Source organism: Balearica regulorum, chromosome 1, assembly GCF_011004875.1.
Source record: "Balearica regulorum gibbericeps isolate bBalReg1 chromosome 1, bBalReg1.pri, whole genome shotgun sequence".
Lineage (NCBI taxonomy): Eukaryota > Metazoa > Chordata > Aves > Gruiformes > Gruidae > Balearica > Balearica regulorum.
Genome location: NC_046184.1, coordinates 15,870,465 through 15,893,299, shown reverse-complemented (window position 1 = coordinate 15,893,299; position 22,835 = coordinate 15,870,465). Strand labels below are relative to the sequence as shown.

The 22,835-nt window shown below is 38.3% G+C and overlaps 1 protein-coding gene across 2 annotated transcripts in view; it reads right to left on the bottom strand.

The window, feature by feature from the left end:
* Window positions 1-7,254: 7,254 nt before the first annotated feature.
* Window positions 7,255-22,835, bottom strand: part of PRKAR2B (protein kinase cAMP-dependent type II regulatory subunit beta) — a 90,178-nt gene continuing 74,597 nt past the window's right edge. For both annotated transcript variants that reach the window (XM_075741776.1, XM_075741784.1), the window contains exons 5-11: window positions 16,046-16,152; window positions 14,390-14,543; window positions 13,046-13,147; window positions 12,405-12,479; window positions 11,574-11,639; window positions 11,263-11,401; window positions 7,255-9,807 (exon numbers count right to left, since the gene is read on the bottom strand). In XM_075741776.1, coding sequence (XP_075597891.1) covers window positions 9,674-9,807; window positions 11,263-11,401; window positions 11,574-11,639; window positions 12,405-12,479; window positions 13,046-13,147; window positions 14,390-14,543; window positions 16,046-16,152 — 777 coding nt within the window. In that variant the 3' untranslated portion in view covers window positions 7,255-9,673. The remainder of the gene's footprint in view (window positions 9,808-11,262; window positions 11,402-11,573; window positions 11,640-12,404; window positions 12,480-13,045; window positions 13,148-14,389; window positions 14,544-16,045; window positions 16,153-22,835) is intronic.

Sequence of the window (22,835 nt, the reverse complement as noted above, 5' to 3'; positions counted from 1 at the left end):
TAGTCTCTAATTAAACCATTACTCCCCTCACACACACCTTACCTTGCCTTATTCCATGTCCAAAATGAATGGGTGCACAGAGAATGAATCAATACTGTGCAACACAGACACTGTCGGTAGCTTTACTGATTCAGTTGCTTCTGCTGTTGTAAGAGAGGTACAAAATAAGGTGGGGGATGGGGAAGCATTAGTTGTGAGTTCTTGTCACATTACAGATGGCTACCAAGAAGCACAAAATAAGCAGGAGAGACTACACAAACAGAAAATAGACACAGATAAATTTGCATCCTAGCTATTTCATAGAATCATAGAATGGTTTGGGCTGGAAGGGACCTCAAAGATCATCTAGTTCCAAACCCCCTGCTGCGGGCAGGGACACCCTCCCCTAGACCACATTGCCCAAAGCCTCATCCAGCCTGGCCTTGAACACTTCCAGGGAGGGGGCCTCCACAGCTTCTCTGGGCAACCTGTTCCAGTGCCTCACCACCCTCACAGGGAAGAATTTCTTCCCAGTATCTAATCTAAACCTACCCTCCTTCAGCTTAAGGCCATCAACCCTTGTCCTATCACTCCATGCCCTTGTAAACAGTCCCTCTCCAGATTTCTTCTAGGCCCTTTTAGGTACTGGCAGGCTGCTCTAAGGTCTCCCCAGAGCCTTCTCCTCTCCAGGCTGAACAACCCCAATTCTCTCAGCCTGTCGTCATAGCAGAGGTGCTCCAACCCTCTGATCAACTTCGTGGCCCTCCTCTGGACTCGCTCCAACAGCTCCATGTCCTTCTTGTACTGGGGACCCCAGAGCTGGATGCAGTACTCCAGGTGGGGTCTCACTAGAGCGGAGTAGAGGGGCAGAATCACCTCCTTCGACCTGCTGGTCATGCGTCTTTTGATGTAGCCCAGGACACAATTGGCTTTTTGGGCTGCAAGTGCACACTGCCAGGTGTTGTTGAGCTTCTCGTCCACCAAGACCCCAAGCCCTTCTCCTCAGGGCTGCTCTCAACCTATTCTCTGCCCAGCCTGTAGCTATGCTTAGAATTGCACCGACCCACGTGCAGGACCTTACACTTGGCCTTGTTGAACTTCATGTGGTTCGCACGGGCCCACCTCTCAAGCCTGTCAAGGTCCCTCTGGATGGCATCCCTTCCCTCCAATGTGTCGACCACACCACACAGCTTGGTGTCATTGGCAAACTTGCTGAGGGTGCACTCGATCCCACTGTCCATGTCACTGACAAAGATGTTAAACAACACCGGTCTCAGTATCGGCCCCTGAGGAACACCACTTGTCACCAGTTTCCACTTGGACACTGAGCTGTTGACCACAACTCTTTTAGTGCGACCATCCAGCCAATTCCTTACCCACCGAGTGGTCCATCCATCGAATCCATGCCTCTCCAATTTAGCGACAAGGATGTCATGCGGGACAGTGTGAAATGCTTTGCACAAGTCCAGGTAGATGACGTCAGTTGTTCTTCCCTTATTCACCAATGCTGTAACCCCATCATAGAAGGCCACCAAATTTGTCAGGCACGATTTGCCCTTAGGGAAGCCGTGTTGGCTGTCACCAGTCACCTCGTTATTTTCCATGTGCCTGAGCATAGTCTCCAGGAGGGTCTGCTCCATGATCTTGCCAGGCATGGAGGTTGAGACTGACCAGCCTGTAGTTCCCCAGGTGTTCCTTGTTTCCCTTTTTAAAAATGGGGGTTATGTTTCCCCTTTTCCAGTCAGTGGGAACTTCACCAGATTGCCATGACTTCTCAAACATGATGGAGAGTGGCTTAGCCACGTCATCTGCCAGTTCCCTCAGGACTCATGGATGCATCTCATCAGGTCCCATGGACTTCTGCACCTTCAGGTTCCTAAGACAGTTTTGAACCTGATCTTCTCCTACAGTGGGTGGTTCTTCATTCTCCCAGTCCCTGTCTTCGCCTTCTGCAACTTGGGCAGTGTGGCTAGAGCACTTGCCAGTGAAGACTGAGGCAAAAAAGTCCTTAAGTACCTCAGCCTTCTCCAGATGCCAGGTAACCAGGTCTCCCAATTCCTTCTGGAGAGGACCCACATTTTCCTTAGTCTTCCTTTTATCACTGACATACCTATAGAAGCTTTTCTTGTTGCCCTTAACATCCCTGGCCAGATTTAATTCTATCAGGGCTTTAGCTTTCCTAACCTGATCCCTGGCTGCTTGGACAGGTTCTTTGTATTCCTCCAAGGCTACCTGCCCTTGCTTCCACCCTCTGTAGGCTTCCTTTTTGTGTTTGAGTTTGCCCAGGAGGTCCTTGTTCATCCATGCAGGCCTCCAGGTGTTTTTGCCTGACTTCCTCTTTGTTGGGATGCATCACTCCTGAGCTTGGAGGAGGTGATCCTTGAATATTAGCCAGCTGTCTTGGGCCCCTCTTCCCTCCAGGACTTTGTCCCATGGTATTCTACCAAGCAGATCCCTGAAGAGGCCAAAGTCTGCTCTCCTGAAGTCCAGGGCAGTGAGCTTGCTGTGCACCCTCCTTGCTGCTCTAAGAATCTTGAACTCCACCATTTCAAGGTCACTGCAGCCAAGGCTGCCCTTGAGCTTGATATCCCCCTACCAGGCCCTCCTTATTGCTGAGAACAAGGCCCAGCATAGCACCTCTCCTTACTGGCTCCTCTGTCACTTGAAGAAGGAAGTTATCATTGACACATCCCAGGAACCTCCTGGACTGCTTGTGCCCTGCTGTCTTGCCCCTCCAACAGATGTCAGGGTGGTTGAAGTCCCCCATGAGGACCAGGGATTGTGAATGTGAGGCTGCTCCTATCTGTCTATAGAGGGCCTCATCCACTCGGTCTTCCTGGTCAGGTGGCCTGTCAGACCCCCACTATGATGTCCTCTGTCCCTGCACTCCCTTTAATCCTGACCCATAAGCTCTCGTCGGCTCCTCATCCATCCCCAGGTGGAGCTCCATGCACTCCAGCTAGTCATTGACATAGAGGGCAACACCCCCTCCTTGTCTGCCCTGCCTGTCCTTCCTAAAGAGCCTGTATCCTTCAATCCCAACACTCCAGTCATAGGAGCCATCCCACTACATCTCTGTGATGCCAATGAGGTCATAGCCCTGCAGGCGTGTGCACATCTCCAACTCCTTTTGTTTATTCCCCATGCTGCATGAGTTTGCGTAGAGGCATTTAAGTTGGGCCCTTGATGAAGCTGACTTACCATCTGGAATTCCTTTGTGCTTCTCCTGCTGACCCGTGATCCTTGCCCATGCTCTGGGCTTCTATTGCTGGCACTGGCATCAAACAGATGGATCCCATCAGTCAGAGAAGGGGGTGAGCATCTTCGGTCACAGGCTGGGCCAGGCTGGTGAAGAGGGCTTTAAAGTTGCCAGGGGAGGGGACCCTCAATCTATCCCACTCCTACCAGTTTGATGCTAGTGCCAGCAACAGAAGTCCAGAGCCTGGCCAAGGATCACAGGTCAGCAGGACAACACCTCAAGTTACCTCTTAAAATTGCCAGCCACAAAGTTAAGAAACCACAAGGTAGATTTTAAAAATGCATAATACTGCAGTCAAAGTCATATTAGTAAAATACATATTATATATTGAGTTTGTGCTTATCTCTACTTTTAATCTCTCCTGTCCAAAGCCAATGTCCTGTCTTGCCCTTACAACACAGCTGCTACTGCTAACTCTCTGAAATACAGCATATCATTATCTTAATTCTGCTACAGAAGCTTTCACATCCACACATAGACATCCACCCTCAATAATTAACTAAATACTCCCCAGGCATCAAAGCAACCCTGCTCACCAGAGCTTCCATTTTTACCCAATGCGGCAGCCTCTGTTCTGCAGCCATGCTGCCAGACCCTCTCACATCAGTTTTCTCCCTTCCCAATGACTTCTGTATCTCCTAAAGCTATTCCTACTCTTTCCCTCTTCTCACATCCTTTTGTGGCTAGCTGCAGTGGTGGTTGTTGTTAGGAAGGTGGAGAGAGCCAACACTAGGCATGCCCATCCCCACATTTCACCTCTTTAATCTCCTCAAAGAGGATGCCATTGGGAACGCAGAGCAGAGGAACAGAAGACTTGTGGTTTGCAGGAAAGATCTTTTTTCTTGAGTGCTAGAAAGGAAATTTCACTTGCCTCCTGCAGTGGTTCAAGTTGGGGACAAACAGAACAATTAACAGGCCAGTGAGGTGGTTTTGTTTTTTTTTTTTTTCTTCCAAGACAGGTCAGGAATTAATGAGAAATTTATTTCATGCCATTATGATACACGTTCCGGTTTAAGCTAAACTTTTATCACCTACAAGGACAGAGCAAGACAAAAAATGACAATAGTATCAAGAAAAAAAGAATGACCTGACATATCAAGAAACAATCCGGAAGAGCGATAAACAAGAAACCCCTCTATCCCAACTCAAAGCTTGCAGAAAAACAGGTCGAGACTACAGATGATCTGTAGGTTCCCTCTATGCTGGTTGGTAAATTAAAATGCCAGGGAATGTTCCTGGGCACCGGAATACAATAATCTATACTATAATTTTTTTTAGAATAGCTCTGGCATAGTTTTTGCGTGGGCCAATAGCAAATAATTTTTGGTTATGGTTTGGGAGCTACCATAGGCCAAGGACTATTCTCAGTTGGCCATCTGTGTATGGCCACTCCATATGGAAAACTGGAAAAAAAATCCTTATAATACTGCTTATAAATGAGCCCACACAAATACTGTAAAATGATATGAATGTTGGCTATTCAATGCCTCAGTACTAGCAAATAGTCTCAGGCACATAACATTTCCTACAATGGGTGTAACTGTACAGATGCAGCTAAAAACTAAAGCGACAGTGAAGCTAAGGTTGCTTAAGATAGTCACACCACCTGACAAGGACAAAGCAACAAAGAGAAAAAAGAAGATAGAGCTTGGTGAAAAGTTGGATGGCTTTTTCAAAATAAGGCATTTATCAGAACTGAGTTTCCAGCATCTTCAGATATGTGGGGGAGCAGGCCCCAGCGGCTCGCTCGGCCACCAAGGAATTAGTCCTCCACAGAGACACCTGCACAGAGTGTTATCCTTTCTCAAAACTTCATAGCTGCTCAGCTGAAATAACTCAGTACCTTCAAAGAAGAAAGGACAAAGTATTCATACCATGCCATGATGCTATTTTTAGGCTGTCCTCATTTAATTCACCTCTGTAAGAAAAGGTTGAGTCAGCAGATACTGTCCAAACAGCCTAGTATAACCTAGTGTCAGAGTTTTTCACATGGTTGTGACTGGGCATAGTTTCTTTTATGTAATAGTTTGGCCTTTGTCTCTTCCCTGTTCCCCCATACAGACATATATACACCTCTACCAGTTCTAAGGAAGAAACAGCAACTCTACCCATGGTATTCACACAGCCACGGCAACACCATTACTGCGCTCCAGTTCAGCCATCGTAGAAGGGACAGGGATGGGACAAAGGGGGTGAGGAAGAGGCAGTCGCTGCCCAGTCAACCCGTGCCCATCCCAGCAGGGACCCAGCCAGTCACTCCACTTGCCTTACATCCCCCTACTGCCACTGGCTCTTCACCTGGCTGTCAGAATAATGATAATTTAGAGGGAAAGAGAGAAATGGGGTGAAGGATGAGACAATATTAAAATGTAATTTTCTTCAGGCTTTTCATGTTCTACCAAGATTATTCAGCTTCCGTTTGGTCCATGAAGTGAGAGTGTCCAGCCTGTTAAACATCTTCCTGAGCCAAAAAGTAGATTAAGAACTTGGAAACAGCCTTGGTATGTATCTAAAGGAAATCCAGCTCTCAGAATGATTTGAAAATTATCCTAAATTTTGTAAGACAGTCAATAGCACAGATCTGTACATACTCAGCATACAAAGAGGCAATTCCTCCCAGAGAAAACCACAGTAATACTTATTTGAGGACTATAGACGCAGGAAAGTATCTTAGAAACTCCCCCCAAAAATACACACCTATAACCATCACATGTATGAATGGATAAAAAGAGCTTTGAACTAACATAAAAACTTTAGCAAGAGTATGTGAGAATGTCCATGCTGTGGCAAACTGACTTTCAGCAAAGCACTTTGTTCAGCAAAAGCTATCACACGCAGCAAGCATCTGAAAAAAGACGACTAGGAATTTTGACGTGCCAGGTCTGTGAAGGATAACTAGCAGATAAGGATTTTGCACATCTGGGAACTCTTGATATTGAAAAACAGTAATGCTTGCCATGGAAAGTGTCACAAAGTACAAAATGACACAAATCATGACATAACTGACCCCAGAGTCACCTTATAGAAACCTTAAAGCACTAAACATTTCAAACAAAACAAAACACCAAAACCAAACCACAACCAAACCCACCATTCCAGCAAGGACCAGAATAGTCTTCATTGAATACAAAAGACAACATGAGGAAAGACGGAGTGACAATGTCTTAGGTTGTAGATGGTTTCACAACGATCTTCACAGCTTTGCCCTGAGACTTCCACAATCAGTCACTTCTGGACCTCAAACAGGAGATCCAGAAGGGAACGATTTCAGAAGCGTTTCTTCCAGATGAACTTGAATGAAATCTCATGAAACACAAATTATGTTTAAAAGGTGACAGCATCAGCACTAGGACCAAGGAAGATTGCTTTCCTCAGGGTTTGTATCTTGTGATGGACTGAGGGCTGTGACTGATTTTTTTTTTCCCCATGGTTAAGTCATTTGTAAATATTTGCTGCCATGTGGATTCTCTTTTGCTTAGTAACATGTGATCCCAGGAAAGCCTCTCCTGTACAGGATTTCTCTCAGGCTTTTCTCTCCTCACCCAGTGGAGCATATTTTCAACAAACTCATTGGAGCTTTTTTTTCCCCCCTCTTTAGAACTTAGCTGTCTGTCAAATTCATTTAAATCATCTGCAGAATTATAAATTGCCGGTGAGGTTGGGGACAGAGGAGGTAAAAACGAACATGTATGTGCCACATAATTGCCAAAGTCCCATTCCATTAGCAACCTGACTACAAACAAGGACAATAAAAATCTTTAATAACAGAAGCATCAGGTAATCTAAGTATGAACACAGTCTCATAAGGTAAACATGACATAGTATTGTTTAAAATTATCAGAACTATCTACCTTTTTTTGAAAAGTCATTAAAAATCAGTTACTTGGTATGACTTCCTTCTTAGGTTGAACACTTGCCATGTTTATGACATGAAGACTGGCATGTTTGAAGCGTACATATCAATAGATTCAGGAGAAATCCCAAGTGCTGACTGATGAAGGATATAATGATTTGGATAAACTTAAAACCGACAATTTATTACTGTTGGTTAACCCCCTCTGAATTTGCCAACAAAGACAATTCCAGAAATCACCCAGTCCCCACGAGCAACACAATAAAACTGCTGCAATCGGGATCCAGAAAATCCAAAGTCTCTCATTATCTTAAATTTGTCACTCCACAGCTTTTTCCCAGCTAAAAACTACACGCAAATCATCAAATACAAAGTATCTATGACAATTACCACACACAAATCATCTATTCTGCGTAGACAGAGCATCCACATAACATCACTTATGAAAATCAACATGAAAGTGTTAAGAATTATGGATGTTTTAATAAATGAATATAAATAGGTAACTTGTAACTTTATGATAATAGAATTTAAACACAACAATATCAATAAACATAGATTTTTATATATAAAAGTGTTGTTTATTGTAAGGAAACTTTAAATATAACCAACAATATTGAAAATATCGTGACTGGCATTTATGGCCTTGATTGTAGTTTACTGCCATACAAGTAATTTCTAGCATTTTTCTTAATCACATCAAGCTAGTGCAAAATACAGGTAGCTTTTAGAGATTAAGCATACAGAATGACAGGAGTGTAGATTTTGGTTACCTGATATTTCCTTCTAGTATAACAGGCTTCTCTTTTTTCCGTAAATCAAAAGTACAAAGGCAAGTTATCATATGTGCAATTATTCATACCAAGTTTCTAGGTTAAAAAAAAAAGGACATTTGTAAATTTTGCTCAGATTGTATTTTGTTAGGAATCTGACTTATAATTTATACCATACTGTATGATATAAATTATATATTATCATATTATATAATCATAATTTCATATGCAGGTATGATTATATAAATTGTCAGAACATATCACTAACTATAGGATAATAATTACATCAACATACACAAATATATGGCATTAGAAAAGTCATTATCTAAGAAGGAAAGATGTTATAATTCAGGTGTTGGAAACAGGGCACAAGCAGCCTTCCTACAATTCTTGGCAGAAGTACTGCCAATTGCCCTTATGAGCACTAGCTTTCCATGTCCATCAACAGATAGGTCAGTAAGTGGTATTAAAATTGGACTGTGCCTGAAATTTCTAGTCACAGACCCTGGTAAGCAATGAGCCCTGTGCTCCTAATTAAGATGATATTCTCTCTCCTCAGTCTCAGAAGGTATTCCATGCTGTTATGGCTAAAAAGATGTTATTTTATGATGACCTACAGGTTTTTGAAAGCAGGACACATTAGCTTTAACAATGACATACTTTCCAGACTTGTGCAAAGCTTTTGAAGTATTGATCTTTCAAATTAAAAATATGTTTGTACTTCCTGAAAAAGATTTTTCAAGGACAAGCTTAGTTTAGCATGGCTTTCAACATCAATCACTTCAGTAATTGAATCTGGTCTTTGATAACTAAGATAAGACTGCAAGAAGAGAGATATACAGAGATCATTTAATTTGAAATAGGTAAAAGATTTAACAGATAAAAAAGGTGAGATCTAAAAAAAAAATTAACTACAGAACAAGCATAGGTAGAGAAGACAAAATGCATAAATATAAAACAAGGGAGAAGGAAAACAATATAGGTTATGTATGATTAGGTAGAACATGACAATGACCAATGCCTTTGCTTTTAAAGCATTAAGGTTAATTTGTCAGCTGTTCTCACTCTGGACTGTACAGAATACATGTAACTAATAAAAAATGCAGTTTATTGCAAAAATATACAAGTCCTCTAAATTGCATAAGATATTACAATGTCGTGCTGAAACATGACATATTAAACAAAGAGGACTTTAAAACAAATTACAAAATGTTAAAAATCAGGTTTGGGTCATGAGCGTTACACAAAATGCATTGTCATGCTTTATCTTACGATTAGTCTTGTGATTCACTACATCTGTGATAAATGCAACATAAAATCATGACAACTGTAATAGTCAGAAAGTAATATCTACTTTATATCTTCTGTATTAATACATATAAACACTTTGTGTGCACTAATACTTTCAACATATCACATTCAAACTAACAGTCTTTCCAGAAAAGTTGTAACCTTTTTGAAGAACAGAAGCTGGTTTAACAAGTTCATGGCAGGTGGGTTTTTTGAAATCTACTCTTTAAGGAAATGCTGTATTAAATGACTTGATTTTCAAAGGTGCTGTGCTACTATGGGCCGTCTCAATGCCAGATGGAACCATCAATGCTAAGCACTTTCAAAAATCAAGCCCACAATTTATTAAATTCCTATTTACTAGTATTTCCACTGTTACAAGTCCAAAAAATACCCCCAAACCCACTCTTAAAATCACAGAAAATGCTTGGCATCTATAGGAAGAGAGACAATTGCTCAGTGGACTAACCACTACTGTGCTATATTCTCATAACAGATCTTGTTGCTCCAATGTTTAGTTCATGCACTGGGATCGGCAATGTCCATGTTTGTTCCAAACAGAGCAACTAGCTGCTCTTCGTAGTTTGCAATGTTCCTTTTCAGAATTTCCATACAAGGTCCCAAAAGCCTTTCAAATGCCTGCACATCCATAACTAAGATAAAAAGAGAGAGAAAGAGAAAGAATATAATATGTTCATCTCGGTGTTTATGACATTCTAATGTAAAATTTTAAATGATAACAGGACAGATACTACTGAGGCATATACTTTCTTTGTACAGAGGACAACCACTTACCATAGCAAAACTGAGACCGACCAACCAACACACTGCTGTCTTGAACCTTCAAAACTAAACTTAGAATTTGCTGCATTTCTTATTTTGAAAATATTTTCATATTAAGATTTATGTTACCCAGGAGCTGCTGAAGAAGTCTGGAGGGGCCTGGATTCCTCCACAGAACAGTTTCTTAAGATTTCAAAAAAACCCACGTCCTTTGCTGATGATGTTGGCTGTATTTGGGGTCTCACTTAGCATATTTCCTTGTTATTTTTACTTGCTTCCACCCACAGCAAAAACTGTAATAGACACTTATTTCCCAGCAAACGTAGGAAAAGTTGGTGACAGTAATTCAATGCGTAGCCAATCAGAATATTTTGTTTACCTGATCACATATTATTATCTTCTATAGTTCTAACCAATAGGCCAGGGAGGAAACTTCATACTTCAAACACCTTCCAACCTGGTGGCCTGTAGTCTCTTGGCTCCTGAGAAAAGTTCAAGATCTCTGCTGTTTGGGAAGTGCCAGAGATCTTAGCAACTCACCTGTACTGGGTAATGACACTCTTCCTCACCACTGCCTATTATTCTTTCCTCTCTATCATCTTTGATCTTTATTGCCTCCTGTGTGTTTAGAGATAAGGATTTTAAAAAAATAATACCTTTATAAGCGAGAAACTTTTTGGTTACTGGCTTGGTAATCAAACTGTCATTCAAGAATGCCAAATCTGTCTTTGCAGTTTACAGTTTTCCCATAATTAGATACAAATATTTAGGAGCTAAACATTAGACCATGAAAAGCAATGGATGCAAAGGGTTGTCTATGAGCACAACTCCTATGGTCTTTGCTTTTCCTGTGCCTGAGGCTACAGTGTGACTGAATGATTAAATCATCAGTTGGTGAAGGCAGAGAATTTGTTAATGCTTAAGTTACAGTGATAAAACAGGACAGGATTTTTATCACAGTTATTTCATGGATGAGAGTCAGTCTACTGAGAAAAGAAATACTTTACCTTTCTGCAGAGTATTAGACATTTATCTGATAGCTATACATGGTTTGCAGCAATACTCTCTGTACTGAAACAATTCTTACTTACATGAAATCAGAGAAACACTAGAGAATTTGTATTTAATACCAGTTATTAATTATGAATAATTTTTGCAGATAAATAATGTAAATCAGAACGCACAGTAATAGATGATGTACTTAGTCTTATTTGGGTAAATGTACTTAAATCTTATATTCTGGAGAAAGACGGAGTTTACAATAAAAACAACCATATAGATTATGTATCATTTTATATTAGATACAAAATATTATTGAACAATACCTAAACATTTGACAGTGCCAAGAGCAAATGCAGAAGCAGCTCGTGGTTTGTTAGTTACAAGAGCGAGTTCTCCGAAATATTGTCCTCTTGAGCATCGAGCTATTTCAACTGCTCCATTCTCTTCTACATCTTGTTTACCCTGAAATATCAGGTAAAAAAGAAACAGAAAGGAAGAGAGGGAATGAGAGAGACATTTGCTGAACTCAGGATTGTATAAGCAAAATTAGCAACAATGGTAGCATTACTGTTTAACACTTACAATACATCAGGATTTTTTTAAAAAAATAATTCTTTGGTTTAGGGATGTTTACCTTCCTTGTCATTATAATCCTTACTTCTCCAGATTCCACAATGAAGAAAGAATCAGCCAAGTCACCCTGTAGTTGAAAAAAATGAAAGTGAGTAAAGAAAACGTGAAATTTCCTTTTTAGTTTCATGGTAACACTAAAATATTTGCAGGCAATGCCTTGAAGCTCATCTTTTTGATACCTGTTGCAAAAGAAATCACTTTTAGTGCGAAAACCATACTCAAGGCACATAATAATCAAAACATCTATACAGAACTGACAGCAAGGCCTTTTAATGTAAAGACATAGCTGACTGTGCCTTATACAAAAAGCAGAGAAAAACAATGTTATGTAAGATTTTAGGATCCTTCCTCCTGTTTCTCCACCTTTGTATTCCTTCCAAATTATTTCCCTTACAGAGGTTCCAGGATAAAAAGCCTCCAAAGGCTATCTGATATCCAAGAATTATTTTGGGGCAAGACAATCTCAGTTGCCTACCCTGAATAGTTTACTTCTGCTTTCTTTGTCAAAAGATTATCATATTTTAACAACAAAAACAAGGTAAGTTTTCAGTGCTCCTTATTGCAAGCCATCATTCTTTTATATAGTTTGAATTTCTAAGTATACTAAAAATGTTGACTCCTTTATTCATATCAACAAAGAGGGATGTTTTTCAAACTACTGTAAGTGAAAATTAGCTTCCAAAACAAAATAATCACCGCTTTTAGATGCAAGATTAATTGGTTTGGTTTTGTTGACAAAGAAAACATAGTTTAAAAGTATGTATTGTGTATAGATAACATGATAATCGTTACCTATTGGAAAAGAAAAACTAAAACTAGAAATAAACTGTACCTGAGCAATGATTTGTTCTCCATCTTTGTACACTTTGGTGCCAATCACATCAACCACTTTTAGACGCTCAGATACCTTCATTTAAAAAAGAAAGTGTAAGAAATATTTGGTTAACATTTCAATTTTAGAAAGCCTTTTCATGAATCTTTGCACAGAACAGTGTATCTTTATTTTCCTGTTTTCACAATTATTTAAAAAAAGAAAGAAATACTGAATAATGTTTCAGAGGGTATACTATAAACTTAACAGCTAGATGTTTTGACAGAGCTTCCATTTTTGTAAGAAGTCTGTATATCCCAAGTCTTAAAAAATTATTTTTAGAAAAGCATGCAATTAAAAATATAGCTGTTAAATGAAAGTATTTTGAAATTCCTTAAGTCATTATTTAATTTTATTGGCTAATATCTAGTAAAATCAAGCTCAAGAAAATGGAGATAAAGGTAAAAAAATTAGTTGTTTTTTTTTTAAAATACAGTATTAACAACAGTTCTTTATCCTGAAAATTTAGAAATATCAAAAATATGCTCTTTCTCAAAAATTCTGTTGATAAAAATTTTAATTCCAAATGTAAACTCTGCAAAAGCAGAATCTTATCAGGTATCTCTGATACAGCCATTAAAATAATGCAATAGAAATCTTACTTCTAAAGATTTAAGGAATGGCAACGACTCAATAAAATTTTCATACATTCTTCTCTTTTTGGCATTATTTTTTACAATGATTCTTCGGAATGTTACCCTGTCCTGTAAACACAAAGCAAAAAAGAGAGTTTATTAACAGAAAATACATGTGTGGTAGAAAATACTTTAGAAATGGCTGAATCTGTTCAAATTACCCAATTTTACTCGATGCAGTCATCAAACTAGCTAGCTAATCTCCCCATACAGTCAGTTGAGAAAGATTCCTCTAGGGGTCAGTCAAGACCTCCTAACGTAGATCTCCTGATCTGACTCATGTTGTAAAAAGCTTCTCTGCCCTTTGGCAGGGAATACGTGGAGAGTTTACCTTAATCAGGTTGGCTACACAATGAACACCGAATGGGTAACTTAAGAAATCCTCATTTAAATATTTAATTACAAAGTTTATTCATTATCCTGAGGTCTGATTCATACTGATATGTACTCAGAGAGGTTTTTATATTTTTATACAAACAAAACTAAAATACACGGCTCTGGGTCTTAGGTCAGAGTCCACTTTCTGCTATTTCAGCAGAACAAGATTCATTGCTGCCCTGAACAGCCAACTGCACATTCCTTCGTATTTGACAATCCAAGTGAAGCAGATAGAAAAACTACACGTATGTTGTTTTCTTCTCTTAACTTCATGTCCTGGTGACAGACAGAGGTGAAATGCTTTGCAAGCCTTCACTGCTACAGGTAGAACTTGCTGGCCAATATAACCCAATCCAATTTAAAGCCATTCTTATAGTTTCCTAAACTCTGCCAGCATCCCAAAAGTCACATGGATTAAGCTGGTGAAAAAACATGTGTTTTGCTTCATTTGGAAAATGTTATCTTAGGATCACCCATTAGATTGATATGCCCATCTTGAAGAAGATGGCTATGCCAGTTTTACTCTTTTTGGTAAGTTCTATTACTGTTGTCAAGGATCCAGACAGTATAAGACTGGTAAATAACCTCATATTTGAATTTTACTCTGGAACCAAAAGCATTTCTTATCAAAGTGTGGAAAAACATTTTATATATGTGTCTAAGCAATTGCCAAGTGGTTTGCAATCTGGGAAATTATCATTAAAATAGAATAAAACAAAATGATTTTTTTTAAAACTCAGTGTTTTCTTAAGCCTCAGGTTTGCTCCTGCAAATGTGGAAAAAGACAGTATTGTGTCAGGAGTTCGCAGAAGTTTTAAAATTAAACTTTCTGAAACGAAAATTATTTTTTTATGCTGATAAAACATATCAATGCAATTTATATACAATATTTTAAATAAAGGAATAATATATTAAAATAAGTCTTTCACTTACCAAACCCCAGATGGCACCAGGAGAGGTAGCTATAATTGTAGCTGCTCTGGGTGTATTGTACATTAAGGCCAACTCACCAAAACTTCCTCGGTTATCGTAGGTTCCAACACACCTCCCAACACCATCGCACTTTACATAAATATCATATGTACCCCTGTTAATAAAATATATAAATGCAGTGAGTAGACTCTAGTCCTGTTCTTTGCTAAGCAGCCTCTCACTAGATTTTTTCATACCATGAATTCCAAAGATACAGCATTTGAAATACACTTTTGCTTATTTAAATGACATTAAATACCTTGCACAGACATCTCAATCACTTCCATAAATAACAAAAGAAGTTCCTTTTCAAAGGGAAGGACAGGGTTATGAGTTTTCACATTAAGTCATCAGTTCAAAGATAGACTGGATTTACAGTGATCTATTGATCACCAGAACTGTATTAAAAATTAAGATCAAACTTAGTATCTGTTTCTTAATTAAAAAAACACAATTTAATTTAACATTTAAAATATTTTAAATTAGTAATTTATAATGTAATAATTAGAGGAGATGCAGGAAAAAGAATGAAAGTATATGAAAAGCAACATAATATTATGAGATAAAAAGATCATGTATTTATCTAATATAATGTGGATTTCTTTTCCCCATCATTAAATTAATAACTTGTTTTGTTTTGTTTTGGGAAAGTAGTAAAACCTGGTATCTTGTAAAACATGACACAGCCATCCTGACTGATGCTGAGCCATCATTTTGTTTAGTGCTGAATATTTGTATGGTACATGTTGATAAATCATATGAATGTCATGCAAATATCTGTACAGTGATTTCTTTGATAAGGGACTCGCAGGTGATTCACTGCACCTAACTGCAAGGCTGACAGAGTACTGTGAAGTCTCTGCAGCTTTTTGGATATGAGATGACAAACCGTAACCTTACAAAGTTGAAAAACATTGACTCTTCAGGGAAAAATCCTGACACGCTTCTACGACGATCCGATCAACACTGACCAAAATCATTTGCATTTCTTTTAGAGTTCTAGCATAGCATGTCTTTCAAAAACTCTCAGAAATCACTGTGTTAGCTTCAAACTAAAAGTAGAAAATAAGAAAAGGTGTTTTGGAACAGCCTGGCCGGAGCCTGTACCAACAGACTAGCAAAGGATGCCAAGGTAAATGCTCTTTCTAACTCACTGGTCTCAACAGTAACCGATATCTAGGGTTTTATTTAGCTACCTGCTTTTTCCAGTACAAATCTGCAAACGAAGAGTAGTGGCTTAGCTGCTCAAGCTCTTATAATATTCACGTAAATGAGAAAGTCCACAGATAGTACTGAAATCCAGTAAGATTTCAAATATTGAGCTGTACAACTTTTCCCACTGTGTTTTGTGTCAGATCTCTTTCCATGTAAAAAACCCCCAGCCTTTGGGATCTAGCAATACATGAAGAAGACAGGGACATATTTCCATCTGAAAAATCTGCCTCCTTTCAAAAACTGCTCTCCGTAGCTCAGAGTGAGCTGTACTGGTTCATGTGTGTTCTTTTTTCTTTCTGTGCAAACGTATGTAAGAATCAAATACAAGTTCATTGAGAAATAAATTTTTCTCAAGGGACATTTGCGTAATACATTGTGCTATAATAAGACACAGCGATTCACCTATCAATGACGTAGAAGTTGTCACCGTCGTCCCCTTGATCAATGACGTGTTCCCCTCCTTCAACCAGCTTTTCAAACATTGCATCTAACACCTGAGACATCTGTTCCTATTTAAAAGAACACAGACAAAACCCAGAAGAAATTATCATCTGCTTTTAAAATTTTACTCTTCAAATTAACAAACTGTTCAGCCTCCCAAATATGCAGATAAAATCTGCTCACGGATGGAAAATATTAATGCTACAGAAATGTGTGGATCAATCAGAAAGACAGTTTTTATGTAGTATTAAGTGTTAGCTTTTTCCTCTTCCAGTGTTCAGAGCCCAGCTTCCCTTCTTGTCCCTGCCAATGAAAACATAGATCTTGCCTGCAATATAAATTGCTCATGAGCATCCAAAGATAGAATTTCACCCTTCACAATTGCGTAACTTTATAGAGTTAAAAGAAAAAAACTGTATCCTTTATTGCCAAAAATACATTCACCTGGTTTTGTCTTTAGAACTATTTTACAGAATTTTAAGTTTCAAAATGATTGTAAATTATTTTGAAAATCTAAGTTATACAGTGCCTGCACAATGGTGGGATAGATGGAAAGGTCTGCAGTGTTTTGGTTGAAGGACTCATTGGGAAGTAGGAATTTACTCACAGCTATAAAACTACTTTGTTAATTTGAATGGAATACAAATGTTGAGAGAGAAATGTTAACAGACTAACAAAATGTCATCATCTGAATTATGACTGTCTAATAACAAAATCAAATCACTAATTACATAATTTTTCTTGTTTGGTGTAAATCTGCTAAAACTTAACTATTCACATTTAAAAAACCCAAACACAGTTCATTGTGGATTAACGATAATTCAAATTGTATTTTCATATCTAGCAATATGCCTAAAATTCTGACAATAAACACAAAATTATCTTCTACTTTTTGAAACTTATTAAATATGTATCATGCTGGAACAAGCAGGTTCTAGTGAAAACCACTGTAAAAAAAAAGCCTGTGGATTTAGATGCCCACGCATTTTACAATGATTTAATTCATCGCATTTCCACCCAGTGAAAGATGGCATTTGCTTTTCCAAACAAGAGCAGCCTAAGCCAGTCCTCTAGAGTTCTTCTGCAGCCCGTGGACACAGATAACCACACTAGATAGCTTAGAATCATTCTCTAGAGAGTCCCCTTTCCTTCCTCTGCTGATAGAGAGATCTACTATAACTCACAGCTAGATACTTAACTTTTAGATAGATAAAATTAGGTGGAATGAATTCCATCCTTATTCTGTTGTATTTCTTCACTTACTCAAAGCTTTCAAAAGTATCAGCAGTACCATGTTATCCAAGCCTTTTTTAAAAATGGAAGCTAAATACAATTTTACTTCACAGAGTTCATTGTGTGTGGACACAAAGAACAACAGAATGGCAGCATCCATCCTCAGTGCAACTGATCATGGTAAAATACTGTAAGACATCATGCAGCCTACCTAGGCCAGCAAGGAATCATTTAACTATGTCTCTAGTACCTTTTTTAGACAGGTATGTATTTGCAAAAAGAAGGATCATTTTACTATCAGGGTTATAGTTCATTCCAGAGAAAGAGAAAAGTGTGCGTGTGCCATTAGGAGAGACTGAAAATTAGGTACAGGAGTTGCCTTTTCAAAACTTTCATGCTTAATAGGTATTATTACATCAGTCTTTTCAGCTTTCCCTATGTAAACTAAAAGGAACTCCTCCAGAATCTGCAAAACTGACATCAGTTAGTTGACTAAAGCATTTGAAGAAACCCATTCCCTTCCCCTTGCTTGACATCTGAATTGGCCAAGTGGCTCCCCTCGACAGCCCCTGGCTTGCCATTTCAAAACGAGTAAGAACATGAAGAATGCTCTATGGGAGGGTAGAGGGCATTTGTTATCCTCTACATGCAAGCAATGCAAGAAAAACGTATTATAGGGCCCTGATCCTTGGAAATTAAAATACTCCCAAGACATCTTAGAAAAAAGATTGAACTAAAAAGCTAGTTATTTGCAGTACTGAAGGAATAATACAAACAGTTATAATCTTTATGCAGTGTGCTTCATCTCAGATTTCAGGTTAGAACATTTTCAATCTCATAATTCTGAATCAAGCTCACCAAAACACAACTTTTCTGGTAGGTAAAGCTATAACTTTTTTAGACAGAGGACAATTCACAAATAAAATTCCCTTTTAAAAAAAAATGTTTTAAACACGTGAAGGTATTTAATACATTTGAGAGCTGTCTATTATCTGCTGAAGTATTGCACATGTATTTTAACTTTCTAAATAAATTACAAGTAACTTAAAGACAACTGGTCCCTTTCCCAAAGCTTTCTATATAAAATTAAGATAGAGCAGACTGCAATAACCAAACCAGGCACACAGTTTTTGCTTTTACAGTGAGAATTACAAAACTTGCTTGCCTAGCTTGCTATGTGAATCCTCTTGATTCTTTACCAGACTAAGGCTCAATTTACTGGCACCCTCCACAGTTATTTTGAAAAGATAAAGATGGGTAATTTTAGAATTAAAAAGTAGATCTGTTGTCATACACAGAATTAATTCTGGTGTTTTGTAAAACGGTGTAGTCTGAAAGTTTTTCTTCCTTAAAGCAGTTCTAGCTTTAAAAAACACACATATTAAATGAAAACAGGAAAAGGTTTTTTATATATCTGTGTTTGTATATCTGCTATGTGTAATGCTCTGGCAATTTGGTAATCAACATTCTAAAGAATACTTTAAAAACATGATAAACTTCTTAACAGATATAAAATTTATAAAGAATCTGCAGTATTAACCAAGCATGTTGTGCAATATTTGTGAATTCTGCTAAAATTTCATTATCTTAATACATTATTTTTTTTCAAATATAACAAAGCACCTATTTTTCTTAAGGATAATGCAGTCTAGAAATATAATGAAACAAAACTAATATTTAAATTATTTGAAATTCGATTGTTTCTATAATGTTTATTTACATACTCTGATTAAAACATGCAATGGATTTTTTTTTTCCACTTTAAACTGTGAAGCATGTAAATGCTTCAAAAAAGGAACATTTCTGAGAAAATTATGGGAACCTTGCATTGTTGCCATGAAAGCACACTTTGATCTCCATCTTTTGTGATGGAGAAAATATTTTAACTTCCTTAAAAGCAAGGAGGCTGAATGAGAAATTAGATTTTCTGAAAGACACATTCACAATACAAACCAAAGTCATCTATCAAGATTTTCTTTTCATAAAGATTTTTTTTTGAAGTATAGTTACTGCATTTCTCTCAAAAAAGTCTTTCTAACAATTGGACTTTAATGACAGAACATGATTGCACAAAATAATTTACTAGACAAGTGAATAAACATGCCATAGTTACAGCCATCATTACTGTCTCAATTGCTCTTGCCTTCGAGTGTGGATTTAACTGCTGGGAAGCAGAAGTACAAAGACGTATTAGCTCCCTTACCAGCATCAGCCAGCATGATATATCCTCTCATATCACCTAAAGTGGAGAAAATTGTTTTCTTCCCTTTCTTAGACCAATATGGTACCTACCCTGGTTTTGTACCAACTTAATTGAATTCTGCTAGTAAAGTTCTTTTGCATATTTAGATCAGTCAGAATCAGAGACTACAACTATGATGTGGCCACATGAACCTCTAGCATAGAAGCAGAACTTTAATGTCAAAACATACCTCTGGTAGTTATTGTGGTGCCCACGAACATCATAGCACCTAAGCAGAGGTTTTATGAATTGCTGTTATGAGTTAGGAAATACCGTACTTTGCATAAAGTGAAACTGAGATACCAGGTTTCTTTGTGAATCTAGGCCTATGGTGATACCCATGCATAAGTAAGGTGTGTGCAAGCCTGATGTATTGCTATTTCATACCTGAAATGTACAAAATGGTGTGCGCGTTTACATCAGTTACAAAAGACATGACATGAGATTGACAGGAACAAAGCCCCAGACAGGAATGATAACTGGTTTACCAAGAACATCCTCCTGGAACAGTGTCTGATTCCATCCTTCTTGCCAGGACAAGTGAAACACTGCAAATAATCACTCCCAGCTCTCCTAACGTATACTTTGTATCACATGAAGTACCGTCCTCCAGGTGCATATTGCATTATTTGAAAATAGCATGCAATTTCTTTCAAGCCAACAAAACAAACATGGCAATTGCATCTGAAGACAATTCCTTGGAAAAAAATGTTCAGTTAGATAATGGACATTAAATAGAATTAAAACTGCATTGTATTTATTATACATTTGTCCTGGTTTTGGCAAGGATAGAGTTAATTTCCCAAGGAGCCAGGACAGGTGAGCCAAGCTGGGCAGGGGCTATTGCATACCATGTGACGTCATGCTCACCATAAAAGGGGGCTAGGCAGGCAAGGGCGGGCTCGGAGTGGCTCCGGGATGGGCTGAGCGTCAGGTTGTCCGGTAAATTGTTCTCTGTTATCACCCATTGTTACTATCTGTTATCAGCACTGTTGTTGATTGTTTTCCCTCTCCCTTGCTGTCCCAGTAAACTGCCCTTATCCCAACCCTCGAGGCTTTGCCGTTGTTTTTCCGTGGCGCTCAGCTGCCGGCTGGGCCTAAACCACGTCAACATTTCGCACAGATTAAAAATCCAGTCACTTGTATGTCCTTGCAAGACAGATTTTGATTCATTCAGGAGAGCTGATAGACCATGACATGTCCTTCCCTAATGCCAACTGCTCTTTTAACTGCCAGACTACCAGGTGATTTGCTACCACTGTGACAGGTACGTGGCTTCTTAATATCAATTTATAAATCTACTGTGAGCTATTTTGTAAAGGAAAAAGAACAAAGTTCTCCCTGCTAAACTCAGCCACTCAAAAACCGGGGCTTCCAAGAAGCATCAATGTTTAAACTGCTGATACAAACGTTTGCTGTTTGACAAAGTGCTACCCCTTCTACCCATTCTGAATCAATGGAGGCACTGTAGATAAAATGGAAAGTAGGACACAATTGTCACCGGGACTCATGACACTGCCAAACGTTAAAAGTAACTTTTGAAAAATTTCCTTCCCTACTATTTAGGAAAAAGTATTCAGGATACAGAAGGCACATTTGTACAAGTAAAATGATGTGGCTTCTGACAGCAAACCGAGACAATCTTCATCTGGCATTTGACAGCAGCTGGTAAACTCCAACTAGTAAGCTGGATGCAGTAAGTCCCAGAAGTATTGGATGGTATGTCAGGATCATATATGCTTTGGGACTACCCCAAAAGAAGGAGGAGTGTGCTGCTGGAGTGCTCCCTGGGAGACAGGAAATCTCAGTTAATTTCCCTTTTAGATCCAAGACATCCCGCACAACCGAAGCAGGCATTAGACTGCCTTGCACTTCAGCGCAATAGTAGTAACAAGACTTCCCTATCTCATATGATTTGTAAAAATTATTATGTTCTGAGACGCAACCTTAAGACTGTCATATGAACAAAGTAAATCCACAGTTCTTCTATTGCCCCAAACTGAGTTCACAAACCACTTTATTCTTTACTCCTACAACCATTTTACTAAAATGAGCCCAAGTTAAAACAGCATCCTGTTGGCCAACTTGTCCTCACTTGGAGAAGCAGGAAATATCAACAGATTAATGCTTAGCATGACATTAAGAAGGTAATGAAGATGACGGAATACCAGCATAGGAAGGGAAAAAACAACCAACAAAAAAAAAACCAGATGGAAAAACCCCAGCAAAACATAGCCAGGGAAACCATGGGAAGAAAAGGAGTTCTTTCAACTTTCAACAAGTCAGGACCTTGTAGAGGAACAGTAAATTACAGAATTCATGTCTTGAGCTCTCCTGCATTTGTTTTTCAGAAAAAACCCATGTACATCTACTCCCCTGAAATTCTGATATAAATGTTAGCAGCACTATTGATCCAATTTAAAATGTTTAGCTCCCTTGTGTAATATCCACTTGTAAACTAATCAAAAGGCATTTATTTCTTCACTATTAAAGAACCTAATTTATATTTCAATGTCTAATCAATATTTCAGAGTATTAATATTTTCCTTCAGAATTCAACTTAACCTTCCTCCACATAGTTTTATGTTGTTAGTATTCTGCCTCTCAAATGTCTTGCACATGACCATCAGTCAGGCTCAGTAACACTTTTTGTATTTTTTAAGTAGCCTCTCTGAGCAAATTGGCTGACTTTTTAGCAGCTTGCTAAAAAGAGCAGAAATAATTCAGAGTGGCAAATAGTTTCCAAAACTCTTAAGCTGAAAGCACCTCACATTGGGCAGTTCTGTTGCAGAACATCTTCAATAACTAATTATAGGCAAGGTGGAGAGAATCCCTGTTTGCTAGATCTGATGTAAGCATTAATTTTGCCTTAGGAAAAGAAGAGAGGATTAAGTGCAGTTCTATTTGGGAACCCATTACTTTGCAAAGAGTTTTGTGCTCTCCAGGAAAGCATTAACATGTCCAGACATTCTGGGCTCTTACATACATGTATTTGCATTAACTGCACTGATATCTGCAGTCTTAATTCTTCACCAAAATTTTTAAGAGTGTAAAAGCATTATGAGACTCTTCTGTTAGTTTCAAGGAATGCTTTGGCCTTAAGTATGAGTCCACTATTCATAAAACATGGTTGTATTATGCTTTCTTTCATCTTCAAGTTAATAAATTTTAATTGATTAGTCAATATTTGTGCTCTCTTATAATAATTCCCCAGGTGAATGAGTGGCAATATGCCCAGAAATTGCTCTTGCATATTTGTGAAGAATATATATAATT